General features: G+C 32.5%; 2 protein-coding genes across 2 annotated transcripts; one reads left to right on the top strand and one right to left on the bottom strand.

Moving 5' to 3' along the window:
- The first annotated feature begins 4,822 nt into the window (after window positions 1-4,822).
- Window positions 4,823-7,399, top strand: LOC105764738 (uncharacterized). Its single transcript, XM_012583460.2, has 4 exons — window positions 4,823-5,183; window positions 6,725-6,828; window positions 6,949-7,003; window positions 7,072-7,399. The coding sequence occupies exons 1-4, from the start codon at window positions 4,996-4,998 to the stop codon at window positions 7,157-7,159; spliced, it is 435 nt and encodes a 144-aa protein (XP_012438914.1). The 5' UTR covers window positions 4,823-4,995; the 3' UTR covers window positions 7,160-7,399.
- A 908-nt stretch (window positions 7,400-8,307) lies between these two features.
- Window positions 8,308-9,143, bottom strand: LOC105764737 (basic leucine zipper 43). Its single transcript, XM_012583459.2, has one exon. It carries the CDS (start codon window positions 9,129-9,131, stop codon window positions 8,559-8,561), a length of 573 nt encoding a protein of 190 aa, XP_012438913.1. The 5' UTR covers window positions 9,132-9,143; the 3' UTR covers window positions 8,308-8,558.
- Between the last annotated feature and the right edge of the window lie 9,137 nt (window positions 9,144-18,280).

The raw sequence follows: 18,280 nt of genomic DNA, 5'->3' as shown, positions 1-18,280 counted from the left end.
TGGTGGGAGATAGTACCTTAGCAACAAAAGTTGTTTGGGATGATGAGCTGATGTTGATATTTTGTGAACTTTACGTGAATGAAGTCAATGCTAGTAATAGACCGACAACTCATCTAAACTCAAAAGGATGGGAAAATGTGGTTGCTCTTTTACAAGCAAAAACACAAAAAATTTATGGAAAACCTCAATTGAAAAATAAGTGGGATACATTAAAAAAAGAATGGAGGTTATGGAGGGAGTTGCTTAAGGAATCTACAGGTATTGGATGGTGTCCATCTAAAAAGACAGTCGATGCTACCGAAGAATGGTGGGTTGCAAAAATACAGGTTAGTATTAACTTTATCATTATTTTAATGCATAAAGTTTATTGAAATTAGTAATTTACAATTATAAAAATCTTAGTATAACATTTAACATTTAACATGTTATGTAGGAAAATCCAGATTTTAAAGTATTTAAGAAGAAAGGAATTGAACCATGATTGAATGAGTTAATGTGGCAAATGTTTGGTGGCATTGTAGCCACTGGAGAGAACGCATGGGCACCTTCGTCTGGTGTTCTTCCAAGTGAGGTTCCTATGGGAGATGATGCACCTAATGAGGGATTTGGTGATTCAGATGAACATAGTAACGAGAATGAAGGTATTCCTCCTGATGAGGTACCATCAAACCCTTCTCATGAAATTCTTAATCGAAGAAAGCAAACACTTGGGGCTGTACACGGTAAAAGAAAAAAATCAAGTTCAAGTAGAAAATCATCAAGAAATACATTAACTACTCAGATTGAGAAATTGTGTGAGAGTATGTCTAGTCCAAGGAAGTCAGTGAATGAAATTATTTTTCCTCACTCTCAATAATACTATTTCAAATGCAATGGATGCTTTGCGTGCTTTGGGAGATGAAATTCAAAAAAAAGATGAACTGTACTATTTTGCCACCAAAATGTTCCAAATACCAGTGAAACGGGAAGTGTTTTTGAACTTAGATCCAGATGATAGGGTTTGGTGGCTTCGACGTGAGTATGCTGAACAAAATCCAATTGCATTATTTTCATCCTTGGTAGCAATATCCTCATTTCCCTTCCAACCATACCATCAACCACCTCCACCATAAGCTCCTTAGAATTATTATTGTAATATAACTATACTACTTTTTTATATGTAAAACTAATGTATGGTATTTTTATGCTATGCTTTTAATCAAGTTTCTATGTTGTATAGAATGTCACGAGATTTTAAAGGATTTATTTTCATTTGATTACTTTTTCAGGTTATGGAAGAATTTAACAATATGTATAATAGTTTTGATATGAATTATGATACCCCTGAATTAAGTGAAGAAGCTCAACGAAGAATAGCCACAATTGTTACCCAAGTTGAGGACAACAATTATCATGAAGAGGAAGAATATGTGTTAAGCAGTGTATTGGTACACCATGAAACTTATTTCACTATGCAACCGCATATGGATTCAAATTATACAGGTCAAATGTGGGTGGAAAAAGTATTAAACGGGCACGATGATCGTTGCATGAATAGTTTTAGGATGCCAAAAAATATATTTCACAGCTTGTTGCATGATTTGCAAACAAATTATGGCTTAAAGAATGGGAAAGTATCGGCGATGGAGAAGTTAGCATTATCATTGTACATTCTTGGAAATAGAGAATCAAATTCAAAAGCAACAGAGAGATTTCAACGATCTAGGGAAACTGTTAGTCGAATTTTTACTGATATGTTGCATATATTTACTCGAATGGGAATAGACACGATTAAACCCACTGAAGTTCAATTCGAGGAAGTACCGAACCATATTCGACATGGTACAAGATATTGGCCTCACTTTAAGGTAAAATTTACACAATCTTTATATTTTTAAAAGGTAAATTATTTCTAACTTTTATCTCATTACTTGTATTTATTTTAAATGATTGTATTAGGGCCATAGATGGAACACACATAAAAGCATGCATTTCACCTTCTTGTCAAATATCTTATATCAGACGGAAATGTGAACCAACTCAAAATATTATGGCACTTTGTGACTTCAACATGTGCTTTATTTTTACATTTCCTGGTTGGGAAGGAATAACACATGATAGTAGAATTTTTTTGCAAGCACTTAGAAAACAAGAGTTAAAGTTTCCACACATTCCACCAGGTTGAACTTTAATTTTTTAATTAATTTTTACATAAAAATATTAAAATTTTTAATTTATTTTTAAACTTGATATTATGTTTTACTTTTTTGTAGGAAAATATTATCTTGTAGATTCAGGATATCTACAAATGGCTAGTTTTCTAGGTCCATACAGGGGGGAACGATATCATTTGCTTGATTGAGGTAATCATCAAGTATCTGGAAAAAAAAGAAATATTTAATCATGCCTATTCTTCGTTACGCTCTGTGATTGAACGAACATTTGGAGTGTGGAAAAAAAATGGCCAATATTAAGAGATATTCCAAGTTATTCATTCAACAAGCAAATTTTAATAGTTATTGCAACAATGGTTTTGCATAATTACATTCGAAGACACGCTTGGTCAAATGATGAGAATTTTCGACAATTTGAGAATATACCCGACATGCCAGTCTCTTCAGGCCATTTTGATAAAGGTGAATCGAGTTCTTCTAACAGAGAAAGTGACCTTGAAATCACAATGTTAAGGAAAACCATTGCAACTAGTTTAATGAATCCATATTTGTAAAAACATTTTGTATCATAACTTAATTTCTAGTAATAATGAAACTTGTTATGTCTTATGTTACTATATTTTTTTTATTAAAAATCATCCGTTTAGATACTTCAAAATTTGATCAAAGAATAATGTTACTATTTGTGAAAATAATATTTATCATTGTTATAAAAAATATTTAACTATAAAAATTAAAATAATTATCATTTTATCTCATAAATAATTTAAATTGATTATATAATTCATTAAAATATTGGAAGATACATTTTAATATTTTATTAAATGAATTTATAAATTCACATATTTTAATAATTTTAAAAAAGTAAAATAATTTTAAAAAATTCTATTATATATCTATTCTAATCTGATGTTCTTAATAGTCATTTTTTATTCTCACCTCACCGCTATAGCTACGTTTGAATCCAAACACACACTCTACCATTGTTTCTAATCTCACCGCTACAGCATCCAATCTCGCCACTACATTAACTAATCTCACTGCCACCGCTGTTTTTAACCTCACCGAAGATAAATACACCGGCCATTTAAACTCGCCCTATTTTTAAATATTACCTTGCTAAAACATCAACCGTTACAAATTTAGCTCATGTTTTTCTGTTAAGGAGTTATTCAAGTTTAACAATATCAGGATTCAATGCTTAGAAAGAAAAGGCCTAAATGGCGTGACCCTTGATGATGCTGAGAACTTCAGGGATTATATAGGCAGAAAGACATGGCCTTTACAAGATGGAAGAGCCCGCTGCTCTAAAAAGGAAAGCTTCTTAGAAGCATGGGAGGAGTATTAGCATTGTTCTACGCACTCCATCTAAGTAGAAAATGGCAAAGCCTTTTATGCTAAAAGTACTGCATAAGCTAAACCCATTTTCCTTAGGCCTCTCTTTTAAGTAGGAAGATGTTTATTCCATTAGATAGATAATTATATAGCAAGAAGATGGTCTTGTGATGGAAGTCCCAAAGGGTTTTGGGTGCCAATTACTTTGTCTAATTCATTTCATTCTCATTAACTTTGTTTTATTATGTTGCTGGAATGGCGTCCCATAGGTTTAACTGGCATCAAAACTTGCTACAAGCAGATGATGAAGTGACCTAAATTATGCGCACGAGTGGGTTGAAATTTATAAAATTTATTTCACTAAAATTATCAATTTTAAAGTTTAGGATTTAAAGTTTAAAAAATCAATAGATTTATAACGCATTTTTGAATATGATCCACACATTTTTAGGTCGAGATATCTTTTAGCAGACATCTTTTAACTTTAAAATGCATTTTAAATCTCTTTTTTTTGAGTTTTGGGGCTCAAGATAAGATCGTTTTAGTAAAACTGCGCAAGCAGAGAATTCTGAACATGGTTACTACTAGAATTATTAGTTTTAGACTTTATTTAGCTTTTAAATTATATTCAATTCAATTCTAAGACTTAAAATCAATTATATATAAGTCCAATAATATATTTATGAAGTCTTATATGTGTATATGTAAGTGTGTGTGATATTATAGTTTATAGCCACTATATATATTATATCCAAGTATGGAGCTAGAATTTTGTTTGGGTGAAATTAAATTATATATTTTTATGATGATAAAATATAATTTTATTATTTTAATAGTTTATATCTTTATAATTTTAAATGATTAAATTAATTTTTATAATTTTTAGGATTAAAGTGTAATTTTATAATTACTAATTTAAAATTTTATAAATCAAAATTTTTATTTTATAGAAACCGAATTCTACCAACTCCCTAAAGGAGTTCTTTCTTACCGAATAATTTTACCATTATTAATTTTGGAGTTATTAACAAAATTACTCTAAAGGAGTTCTTTCTTATTTTACTTCAAATCTTCAATAATTGTTGACAACGTTGTTTATATAACTTTGACTTAATTATTGTGAATTGAAAGGATTGATTAAAATCATTACTTTATCGGTGTTTGTTCATCAAAAGAGGTTAACTTTCTTAAAATTTGAAATTTATTGACTTTAATTTTTATTCTTAATTTTCATATTTTATTTATTAAAAATAAAAATTTTAAATCATTAAAACAAAAATAAACTAAGGTGGCTATTTTTATAGTTTATCTAAAAATTTTACTCAAATATGTACCAGAAAGGTGTTATTGAAACCGGCTTGTCGGACGACCGTGACCCAATTGAATTCTAAGGGGGTTTTTTTTTTTCTTTTCTTCAAACCGAACCCTATTCCTTGTGAGGAAGGAGATTTGTCAGTCGGGAGTAGAGACTTGATAGAAACTCAGCAAAAGAGAAGCCCAAATCTCTATGGCGATGGCGAGTCTACCATCTTCTCCACCTGCGCCATCACCTCCTTCAATCTCCGCTTCCCATTCTGAGTCCTCCGTCACTCTTGCCACCGCTCTTCTACCACCGCAGGCCCAGGTTGTTGCTACCGCCGAAAATGGAACGCTCAATGTCGATGACCAAAAGCCTCAAATTGCTAACCATTTTGCGTGAGTTGGTTTTTTCTACTCTTTTTACATTTGAAGTTCTCATCAGTTTTTTTTTCAGAGAAATACTTACATTTGCCATTTTTGGTTCAGTTTGTCTTTTTAACTTTCAAATTTTAGATACAATTCCATTGAGCACCCTTCTTCCTTCGAGCCACTTGAAAGTTATTGCTTAATATCTCTTTAAAGCATGTGACGTTGATTTAACCCAGTTCTGCACAGTAATTTCATGTAAAGGAATGATTGTGAAGGAAAAAGCATAAACTTTAGGCTAGTAATTGGCTGTTATCGACCAATAGCACCCTGTTTATTTGAACTGTTTTTAACCCTAAAATTATACACACAAACACACACACACACACACACACTTATAAAGGTAAAAGTCTAATCAAGAATTTTAGTTTTTGTAAACCAGAGAAAAAATTTCTTGTTTTTGGTTCATTTTTGCAATAATAGCTTGATCCACAGTCGGATTAATGGCATTTTATACATTTCGGATCTGTTTCCATACTTCTGGAGGATGTTGTATAATACTGTAGTCATTAGAAGAACAACATTCTTGGATGATTATTCGGTAATCCATTAGTATGGAAGAAGAATTTCCTAAAACAGTTGACATAGCTGTTTCTCTGCAGTTATATGACTCTTTGTGAAACGAAAAGCTTACTGTCTTATTCGGAAAATAATGGTCTAAAATGGTTTTCTATTTTATATGTTATAGTTTCCAACTTTCTAATATAATTATTTTGATCCTGTCCTTTGTTTGTGGATCATGTGTTTTAAATGGAAAAGCATATGTTCTCACTTTCAGGAAAAGCTAATTGGAATGGTTTTGCATCTCTCATATTGTTATTTCATTAGCTTTCTTAATCACGATTCTGCTCTTGCTTAAGCAAGGTTTTAATTTGTATGTGGTATAGATTGTTAGTTTTAATCTGAAAGTCTTGAGAAGTCATTTAAGGGTATTATTTGTTTAAATTATGTTATTCTGTTATTGACATTCTTGGTAGATGACAAACAAGTGGACAATACATTGCTGATCATTTTAGTATTTTGGGTTTTGGTTTTTTTGTTCTATGACTTTGTTGTTACTTCCGACTCCTTATGTTTTCTGAAGTATCCATGTCCAGCACTGCATCCAACACATGTTCATATATAGATATGGGGATACGATCTTCCAATGTATCCTCCAAGTACATGAAAAAAATTGAAAACCATTGAACATATCCATGTCAGACATACCTGTATCCAACTCGAATGTAGTTCGTTGAATTGCTTAGCATTTATTGACATGTCTAGTCACCAACGATTGCATGACATTGAGCAACTATGAGTTATGAGGGTGGTATGGGTATATAACCATCTTTACTCTAATGAATCATTAGTTTGGCACTATTTTTAAGTTGATCATTTCTCCCCAAAGCACAGCATTGTTCATATATGAATAACTCGAATCATGAAGTGCACAGTTAAAAGAGTGATCCTAGTTTGAGCTTGGGATATCACTGTGATCCTATCACTTGATGTACTCCTATTTTGGTTAGGGTTCTTGATAATCCGGAAAACATTGAGAAGTACAAGAAATTTGAGGCTGACTACGCCGGTCGGTTGATGGCAAAATATTTCTCTAAGAATAACTTTTACGGAGGTATACATTGCTGCTCCTATTTTGTTTGGCTTTGAACTTTACATAATATATTTACCCATCCCGAATGTCTTCTAAGTTAACAACAAGTTGAAAGCAATTCCTAATGTTTTGTTCTTTCAGGCAACGTTTTTGATGAGAAAACAACAATAGATGGTGAGACCATATTATCAAGCAGGTACGATCAAATTTCCTTCAACATGAATAGCATAGAAAATGGCTGGCGCTGAACAACTTTGTCTATAGGTGGCCTTGCACTCGATCATTTGCAGATCCGATGAATGCATTCAAGGATCTGAACAATGGTGGTTCAAATGCCGAGGCCTTGAAATAACATCTCAAACGGGAAACTCCCACTTAAGAAGAATGGCTGATATCACAATTGATGGCATTCTCTCAAATATGCTACCATATGCAAAAAAGGCATTATGTAGACCACAAACTCTTTTTTGAAGTAATAGAGCAGGAATCTTTTACAATTTGTCAATGTTTTGTTAACAAATTTCTTTTATTTTCAATTCCTGTGTAACAAATAGCATCAATTATGTCAATACATCAAGCAATTATTTCTGGAGACGGATTTGGTGAAAGGATTGGATTCTCTGCTCATTTGGATTGGGTCAGATCTTGTTCTTACCTGACTGACTAAATCACTATTTAATAATAAAAATAAAAATAAAAATATTTTTATTTAAATTTACTTTATAAAACTATTCATATAAACAAAAATCAAGCTTGTGGTGAGGGTTATCAAAATTCTCCTAGCATTTCGTTTGAATAAATAATTTTTTAACAAAATTTAGGTTAGTGAAATTTAATAAGTTCAAACATAGTGATAAAAAATAATTATATTGAAAATAAATAATATAAAATATATATCGAAATTAAATAAAATTACTCCACTTTAAAGTCAATGTTTTTTTATTGTGAGACTACATATATTAAAAGAAAAGAAATTTGAAAACTACATCTTTAGATGAAATTTTAGTTACTCAAAGCTCCTTTAAAAATTTTCTTAAAATTTTGGTAAAAATGAAAATTTTATCCACTATTAAATTTTAAAATTTCTGTGTTTGGCATTTTCCAAAAGATCCCATTGGCATCAATAGACACTTTTATGCTATAAGATTTGACTTAAAAATACAATGATGGTTTTAATTAGATTAGAATTGTATGTCCAATCAGAACCCAAAAGAACAAGGACACAACCTCCAAAAAACACAAAAAACATGTACGTTTTGTAGGGAAGTAACTTAAGGCAAATGTTCCATCGACCTTTAAACATCTAATTAATTCATCACGGAACAAACCCGTAGAACTTGGTTAAAATCCCATGTAGCATTAAGGATGGGAATGAATAGTGCTGATTTTTTTTCTTTTAAAAAAATAATGCTGATTTGGATATTTGCAAATGCCTGAATTTTGGCTGATGTTCAGGTATTGAACATTCAAACTGCTTTAATGGAGTTTAATCCTGATGAATACTGTAAAGTTCGACATATGCTATCTGAAGAATTTATTACACGTATAGTTTGATATACATATATATGTGTGTGTGTCTTATACATGTAGTCCATTGAAGCCTGTAATGATTTCTTTACATAAAGTTACATTAACAAAAGCACCAACCCAGAGCCATGGGACTGCTCCAAAACTAGTTCATCATCCATTTTAACCTCACAAGTTGTTATATATATATGTATAAATACACCCCAATTTAGATGTTAGCATCTCTAAGAAGCTGATTTAGGTTTCATGGAGGAGGAATCATCCGAATTCCTGAGAGGTGCAAACACATCAGAAAGCACCATATGAAGAGTAGAAACTTTCTCTTTGAGCTGAGCATTTTCTTGGAGGATCTCATGATTGTTTTCCAACAGATTGATCAACTTTTGCGAAAGCTGACGATTAATTGTTTGAAGTTGATTAACCTGTGATTGCAGCTCTTCGATTTGCTGCTTCTTTCTCATCCTGGATCTCCTTGCAGATTCCCTGTTGGATATCATTCTCCTCAGCCTCTTTTCATCCACCACAATGCTTGCTTGACACATTCTGCCCTCATCTTCATTGCTGGGGTTGGGTGAGAAAAGATGGATTTGAGTGTTGGGTGATAATCTGTGGGAGAAAATACCTGAATCGGGATGTTGAGAAGATGACGAGTTTCCATCCCAGGACTCCATGTTTATGTGAGTTGCAGAGGTTGTTAATGCTTTCTGTGAAGGACAGAAAGCAAACAAGCTTTGAATCAGGCTTCCATGACCATGGGGTTGAGGATCACCATCAACATCAAATCCAGGCACTTCCATTTGGATTCAAGATTTAAGGTGGCTGAGAGAAAGAAACTTGAAGATGGATTCAAGGTTTTATAGTCGAGGATTAGCAATCTAACAGGGGATTTCTTGTTGTGCAAGCATTATTTTTTTATTCCATATCCGGCAATCACATCAAACTTCAATTAATATTAAAATCGAGTTAGGTGGAACCCAAATGTTCCATTATTTATTTTTTCCATTCATAAAACTCGAACAAACCAGCATTACTTTACTCCTTTTTAATCCATGTTTTGTTGAGAAAATCAAGCTACCTTTCATTGTCTTGTAATTCATTAATGATGCTTATAGGGTTGGTTGGCATATTAGAATTTAAAGAAAGATAAAAAAGTATTATATATTACATTTGTTGCTATTCTTCCCTTTGGATAAATGTGTATTCTAAATAATTAAGGTAATAATAGAAATATGATCAATATTTGACAAAATAATTTATAAATTTATGAAACACGTGAATGTCATTTTGTTTAAATTAAAATATTATCTATTCAAATAATTAATTGACAAAAAATTAAACACAAATTCTTATATATATATATATATATATATATAATACATACAAATATATTAATTTAATTTATGTTCATTACATATTAACTAATTAAAATAACTAATTGTAAATAAAAATGTGTAAATTTTACTTAATATAAAATATATAACCTTTTAATAAATAAATAAAATTCATACAAAAATCATTAGATTAATTTTATATATAATTATGATGAGTCATAATTTTAGTACCGAAATATATAATTTTTAACCAAAAAAATCTTAACTTAGGAATAAGTGAAGGAACTGTAAATGTTGAGATTCAAATTACTATCCAGAGATAAATGTAGCTACATATTTAGTATTAAAAAAATATTTTTATTAGTGTTAGATTACTAAAAAAGACTATTTTTAGCTCAAGAGTTTTGTTATCTTCAATATACACCAAGGGTGTAGTAAATTGATGTTTTAAAAATTAGAAAAATAAATTCAAGAAAATGAACACAAAAATTTATAGCGGTTTAGTTTTAAATACCTACCTCCACTACTTTAGCTTATTACAATTAATTTTTTTTCAACTGAATGATTGATACATTTTAGGATAATATATAATCTTTACACAATCTCTTATCTTTTAACTTGGTAAGATAGCATCATTTCTCCTTAAAATTTTCTACCCTAAACCTTATATAAACTCTCACAATTTGAGAAATAAAATTAATAAAGAATAAGAATCTCTCAAAGGTTGATGTATAAGGATTTGCTCTTACTGAAACAAACAATCTCTTAAAAGAATGATATATAAATAAACCCACAAGTGTTTTACAATGAAAGATTTGGATTTTCTTTTCTTTCATCTTTCTGGACTTATTTCTTGGCTTCATTTGATTGTTTTTAATCATGTTTATATTATCTCATTCATTTGAATATTTGGAAGTTATTGGAAGGAGTTTCTAATTACTGGAGACATTAATTTCGTACATTTAATGCAAAATGTAAAGTAAAGTCTTGAGATATTGTTAATATATAAATGAACCAACATTTAGTGTTTTTACAAGAAATAGGAGTATAACAATGAAAGATTTCGATTTTTTTTCTTTGAACTTTCTAAACTTGTTTCTTGTCTTCAATTGAGTGTTTTTGAATCATATTTATACCCTTTCATTTATTTGGGTACATTTAGAGCCATTGGAGGGAGCTCTTGGTTGTTGGAGACATTAATTTTGTGCATTTAATACAAATGCATGATAATGTCTCGAGATATTATTGAAAAATGGCCATTAAAAAACACAATGTCTCAAGACCTTGAAGGGATGTCTCGAGACATCAAGAACAAGTCTCAAAGCTTTGAAGGAATGTCTCGAGACTTTAGACCCAAAAAGATAATTTTATGTCTTTGAGATTGGAAAACTATATAGTTTGGCTTAGAAACCTTTTTAAAAGACTTGGAAGTTTTGAAAATTGTCTAAGACATTTAGAAACTAAGTTATTGTGTTTTCAAACACTTGAAAAATAATTTTAAGTGTAAACGAATTAATATTTGCAAATTTAAGTAAGGGAATTTAAGAATTATTTGTTATATCAAAATATCTAAAAATTAAAGTTAACATTTTTTTTTGTTTTTAAAATTTTATGAAATCATATATTACTTTTTGGCTGATACATGCACGGATGGATGAAATTTATTAACTTCAATTTATCGAAGCTGCAAATTTTCAATTCTAGAAAATCAATAAACTTGTGATGAATTTTTGGACGGGATCTAGACATTTTTGGGCCAAGATGTCTTCTAACCAATGAAAAATCTATCTCTTAGCTTCAAAACTCACTTTGAATCACTTTATTTCGAGTTTGAGATTTCAAGTTATGGTCGTTTTAGTAAAGATTGTGTGAGTAGAATTTTGTGGACAAAATTATTACGGGAATTATGAGTTTTGGATTTTGGATTCATGTTTAAACCATATTGGGCTTACTTTTATGGTCTAAATTTATTATATATAAGCCTAATATTGTATTTATTAATTTAAATATCTTTTTGTATTTGATTTTTTTAAATTTAGGATATTTTAAAGTGTTTTAACTTCTTTAAAAGTTTTTATGTTTCTTATTTTTCAAGAAGGTTTAGTTAAATTAGAATTATTTCTTAATTAACCAAATTAAAAGTTTGTTTTTCATTCAATTTGTAGCATGGTACTTTCATTATTCATTATGTGAGACTATTTTGATTATTCAATTTATTTTGCAATATTCCATTTTTGTTTTTATTCAGAGGATTCTTTTTACTTGGTCTTATTTAAGGTTTTTGAGGAAGTTCTTCAAACTCCAGGTTGTTAAAAACGTGTTCTTGGAGGATTGATTAAAGCTATTAACTTTTGCCGAGAAATTTTTCTTGGAAGGTCCAATTGAACACCTATCTTTCTATTCCACAACTCCACCTTATTTTCGATTCTTGATTAATTTTATTACTTGAGTTTTTTTCTCTTGACTTGCATTTAGTCTTCAATTTATTTTTTCAGATGAAGAAAGCAATTCCAAGCAGTCTACTTCTAAAGAAAATTCGATCAAGCTTCTTTGAGTCTCAAAACAACTTCGATTCCCTCCGGATCATTCGAAATATTTTTCTATCATTGCCTCTTTTCATAAAATTTTAGCTACAAAAATTGGTGGAGTTTAGCAATGCAATATGTTGGATCCCTCCGCACCAACTTTCCTATAATCTTTGCCTCATAAAATAAAATGAAACAACATATATCACCACTTGGTCCATAGTGCACCAAGGAGCAATTATCATCCTTCCATTAATAAATTCAACAACTTCCCTCTTCCAACAGATAATAATTAAACTCTCTAACATCTCATCACTCTGATTTTTTTTGTTTATTAGTATCACATAATGCATACACGAATAGGCTTTAAAGATATAAGATCTCATACAATTGTTTTTTTATATGGTAATTAATCCCTTATCCTACCATCTGTCACCAAAAAATTAACTCAAAATCCTCACAAATACAATCTTTTATATTTTTTATTCTTTGTCAATAAAATGTTTAGAGAAGAAATAATCACCTTCAACCAACATTCAACATAATTTCACTATTTACACCTTAATGTAGAATGTGAAAATCATATGGTTTTGTAATCCTCTTGAAAAGATTACGCACATAACTATAAAATAACCACTTCCTATACCTCGATTCTAGCCTTGGTTTTAAGATGAATCAAATCTTTGATGTTTACCTACTCATCACAATTTATTGAGAATCTAATGAGCTTGGCAACCCTTCAACTTGGTACGTGTTTTTAGAAAAAAAATTCTTAAAATTTTGAATATCAAGATCAGTCAAAGATTCATTCACGTATTACTCACTTTCGTAAATCAATAATAGCACCATTTTCCTTTATCTACTCTATTAATTTTTTTTCTCTATTTGTTAACAATCACTCTTGATTAAAGTGCGTCCTTAATCTTTTCAACCGTTTTTACTTATCTTATTATTAATTATGGGCTCTTACTCTCTTCAAAAAAAATTATTTGAATGAATATATTTTATATACAAAAATTAAAAAGTATTTTGGATTGATGTCATTGTTTTCATCCAAAAGTTGAAAATTTGATGTGAGAGAATACCAATTCCTCAAAATAACTTTCGGCAATAATGTTTTACAAGATATGAAAATGGCAATTAATTATTTTTAGGGTTTGGCCCCTTGTATTCTCTTTACACTTTATCATTTTCTACTCCACCTTTTACTTAAATTGCCCCCCACATTTCCTCTTTCACAACCATCGTCAGTTTATCACTTTTTCACAATATAGGCTTTAAGAGATAAGAAACGTGTTTGTTTCTATTTAAATATGAAAAAAAGAAGAAGAAGGTAAATATCATTTTATTTGATTAAAATTTGATAAGTCTAGAATATGAATACATGTATGTTTCGAATATATTTAATTTTACATTATTTTTTATAAATTTGAGATATTATATTTCTATAAATATTTTGAGAAAAATAAAAAATCCAAATAAGATAAATTTCCGTGGCCAAAATCCTTTGCATAAATACTTAGAAGTCTGGAAAGTTAAAGTGTAAGGGATCGTAAATTGCAATTAGTTTTTGTTTGCTTGTTCCATCAAACTAACTCAAGAAATTAGACTTGATGGAACTTATACAACTGGTTTACATATACATAGATCGGGGTAAAGTAAAAAAAAAAATAGGAGGTCGAAATTAAATTGTAATTTTTACGATAGTAAAAATGTAATTTCATCATTTTAATAGTCTCTATCTTTATAATTTGGGGATCTTCTTGATCCCCATGAAATGGCTTAAGTATGCTTACGTGAAACACAGGGTGGACTTTGAGCTTTGCTGGCAGCTCAAGCTTGTAGGCCACCTTGCCTACTCTCTTCACAACTCGAAACGACCCCTCATACCTTCGCACAAGCCCTTTGTGCAAACCCTTATATCGCAAAATCAAGTGTAGTTTGGCAAGGACTAAATCACCCACCTAAAATTGCACATCTCTTCGATTCTAATCGGCCCACTTCTTGTTGCGCTTACTTGTCTTGTGTAAACAAAGCTCCAGCCAAGTCATTCTTCTCTTGCCAATCCTTTGCAAATTGATAAGCTGCCAGATTTGGTCATGTATAACAGGTCACAACAACGTTAGGTGTGAGTGGATGTTGGCCCGTCACTATCTTGAATGGACTTTGATTCGTGTCCCCACTTCGCTGCAAGCTGTATGAAAATTGGGCCACATCCAACAACCTTTGCCAATCCATTTGTGTGGCACTCATATAGTGCCGAAGATATGTCTCCAACAATGCATTCACTCATTCGCTTTGCCTATCGATTTGTAGATTCATTCTCATGGAAAAGTTCAAGTCCAAGTCCATTGACTTAAACAACTCTGTCCAGAACTAGCCCGTGAAACGCCCATCTCGATTATTAATAATAGACAGTAGCACTCCCTAATATTTCACCACGTGTCTAAGGAATAAACAGGTTGCCTCCTCAGCAGGGCACTATTTGGTAGCTAGAATAAACGTCACGTACTTTAAAAACCTGTCCACCACAACAAGAATACTTGCAAACCCATCAGACTTAGGCAAACCAAGAATAAAATCTATGGATACACTCTCCCATGGTCTTTCCGGAATGGGCAAGGGTTATAGCAAATGGCCGAAGTCTTTAACTCGACCTTGTCTTGTTGGCATACTACATAAGTTTTCACATAGGTCTTCACATCATCACCCATGTGAGGTCAATAGTAACGATCCTCCAAAAGGGACAAGATACGGTGCATCCCTGAATGGCCCACCCATCTTGAGTCATAACACTCCATTATTTCTTTACGCAATTTCCCATAATAAGGCACATAAAAACGATGCCCATAAGTGTATAGCAGCTCCTCATCAAGCCAAAATCTCCCCATTTTCCCCTCATTGGCAAGCTCAATCAAATTTTTGGTTGTGGGGTCATGAGATAATCCCTCTCGAATGTGTTCCAATAAGAAACCATCAGGTTGGCTGATTACCGTAAACTCCATCTTTCAGCTAAGTGCATCAGCCACAATGTTGGCACTCCCCGGTTTATGCTCCATTGTGAAATCAAACTCAGCTAAGAAAACCTGCCAACGAGCTTGTTTGGGATACAACTTTTTCTGGGTTAGAAAATAACTGCTGGCAACATTATCGGTAATGGCCACAAACCTGGAACCCAGTAAATAATGTCTCCAAATGCGCAAGCAATGCACTACAGTGGTCATCTCCTTTTCTTGGACCGTGTACCTCCACTCCGTCTCATTAAGCTTTTGACTCTCGAAAGTAATTAGATGCCCATCTTGCATCAGTACTCCCCCAATAGTATAATATGATACATCTTTGCGTACCTCATAAGGCTTCGAATAATCCAGTAAAGCAAGTACGGGCTTTCTCGTCATCACTTGCTTCAATTGACTAAAGGCCCTCTCATATTGCGAATTCAAATCCCATACCTTCTCTTTTTTCAACATGTCCGTCAATGGTGCAGTAATTCTAGAGTAGCCTTCGACGAAGCGTCGATAGTAATTCGCTAACCCAAGGAAAGATCTCAACTCCGTCACCTTGGTTGGAGGCTCCCACTCGACAGTAGCCTGAATATTATTCTCATCCATTTGGATCTTGCCACCTCCTACAATGTGGCCTAGGAATGACACTTCTTGTTAGGCAAATGAGCATTTCTCCTTTTTGATGAACAACTCATTTCCCTTAACGTTTGGAACACTTCCCTCAAGTGTCTCACATGCTCCTCGAGAGACTTACTATACACCAAAATATCATCAAGGTAAACAACCACGAAACGATCAAGGAAACGTTGAAGTACCTTATTTATTAGGGTGCAGAATGTAGTTGAGGCATTCGTGAGTCCAAAGGGTATCACAAGGAACTCAAATAAATCATACCGTATCACATAAGTTGTCTTTGGCTCATCCCCCTCGGCTATCCGAACTTGATGGTATCTTGATCTCAAACCCAACTTGGTAAACCATCTCGCACTACCAAGCTAATCAAACAAATCCGTAATAAGAGGAATAGGGTACTTGTTCTTCATAGTAATCTTGTTTAGATCCCGATAATCGATGCACATTCTCAACGACCCATCATGTTTCTTTTGAAATAATACTGGCGCACCTTATGGAGATTTAGATGGCCTAATGAATCCCGCATCTAAAAGCTCCTTCAATTGTTCCCGCAGCTCTTCTAATTCTAGCGGAGACATACGATATGGGAACCATGTTGGCGGCACAATATTGGACACTAACTCGATCTTGTGGTCCACATCCCTCTTGGGTGGCAAACTTTTGGGCAATTGGGCGGGCATCACATCCTGAAAAGACTGTAACAATTGGCCTACTTCTTTCAAGATCTCACCAACGGACTTAACAGTTTCCTCGATCTTCAAGGTGGCTAAGTAGGAGACTTCATCTCTAGTACTCCCTTAGCAAATTGGATAACCGACAAGGTCTTTCCTTTCATGCTTCATTTCCTTGTCCTTCTCACCATACATTGATGGTTCGAATCTGAAATCACCATGTAATTACTAGAAAGAACAATAGACGCATTAACCCGGTCAAGAAAACTTAATCCAACCACAAAATCATAGTCATCAAGTGGTATTACCTTAATGGATGCCTTACCGGTCCAATCGCCAAGTTGGAAATCCACTCCTTTTGCAACCCCCTTGATTGAAACATTTTCTGAATTCACCGTTTTGATTCGGCCTGAGTTATATTCAATCCTGAGACTAAGTTTACGAGCAGCCTCCTCGGACATGAACAAATCAGACGCACATGTGTTGACAAGCACATTCAATTTTCTGTCGACCACTATGATGTCAGCAAACATCAGCCCATGACCCTTCTTGTCTTCGACACCTCCTAGTATCAAACCAAGATTGTTATCATCCTCATCTGACTCCTCTTTTACTTCCATAGCAAATAGCATGGCCTTCTTCAGACAATCCTTGATCATATGTGGACCATCACAATGGAAGTAACTTATAGGCCCATTCTTTTTTTTGTCTCAAGGCTTCTTACCGTTTCCATTCATAGTGGGCCTTTATTTGTCTCCCCCACCATTGCCCTTTAATTTGAATTTGGGCTTGAAAGACTCAGGCTTGTCTTTCTTCCCACCGAATTTGATAAACGATCCTGCCATAAACATGGCCTTGGTAAGCTCTTGGACTCATCGGCATTGCAACTCTTACTTCGCCCATGGTTTCAACTCATTCATAAAGAAAAGAATGCCTTTTTCTCACCCATATCTGATATTTGAAGCATGAGTTCGCTAAACTCCTACATATACTCCCTCACAATGCCTTATTGCGCGAGCCGTCGCAACTTTGCCCGAGCCTCATTGTAATGGCCCAAATTCAAAATTATCAGAACAGTGGTTTCGTAACCACAAATTCGATTTAAAGAGAAATTTATTTTAATATTTTTGCATGAATATTGATATGATAGGAAAAATCGTATGAAAATATCGATAGAAAAATTTTACTTGATTAAGTGGTTAGTTAGAAAAGAAATTATTGAAGGAATTAGGTAAAATAAGATATCGAGACTTGATCTCAGAAACCGAGTCAAAAATATTTTATAAATATTTATGAAGTGTTAGTAATATTGTATTAAAATTTCGTTAGAAAATATTAATGTTTGGGTAGTCAATTAAGTGAAAAGGACTAAATTGAAAAAATGTAAAAGTTACTAGAGGGATTAAATAGCTCAATTGTGAAATGAGGAGGGACATAAATTGTAAATAACCCCAAAAGGAGATATTTTGGGCGGCATACGCTGAGAAAAATCAGGAGAATTGAAGAAATAAGGGTAAAATTGGAATATTACAAAATTTGCTTTAAAAGTTAGGACTAAAGTGGAATTATCTAGATTTCTCTTTAATTTTCTGCACTCTCATCAGCCAAAAACGTCCTAAGGGTTTCTTCAAGCTGGTTTTTCATAATTTTTGCACCAAGTGAGTTAATTCTTGCCTTTTTCTTGTAATTTTTGTGTTTCTAAGACTTTTACAACTAGGTCCTATTACTTAATTCATTAGTTTTTGATTTTATGAATGATATTGAAAGTTGATATGAATATG

This window comes from Gossypium raimondii, chromosome 12, assembly GCF_025698545.1.
Source record: "Gossypium raimondii isolate GPD5lz chromosome 12, ASM2569854v1, whole genome shotgun sequence".
In the NCBI taxonomy this organism is placed as follows: Eukaryota; Viridiplantae; Streptophyta; class Magnoliopsida; order Malvales; family Malvaceae; genus Gossypium; species Gossypium raimondii.
The sequence above is the reverse complement of the archived record's forward strand: the minus strand, read 5'-3'. Positions and strand labels throughout refer to the sequence as shown.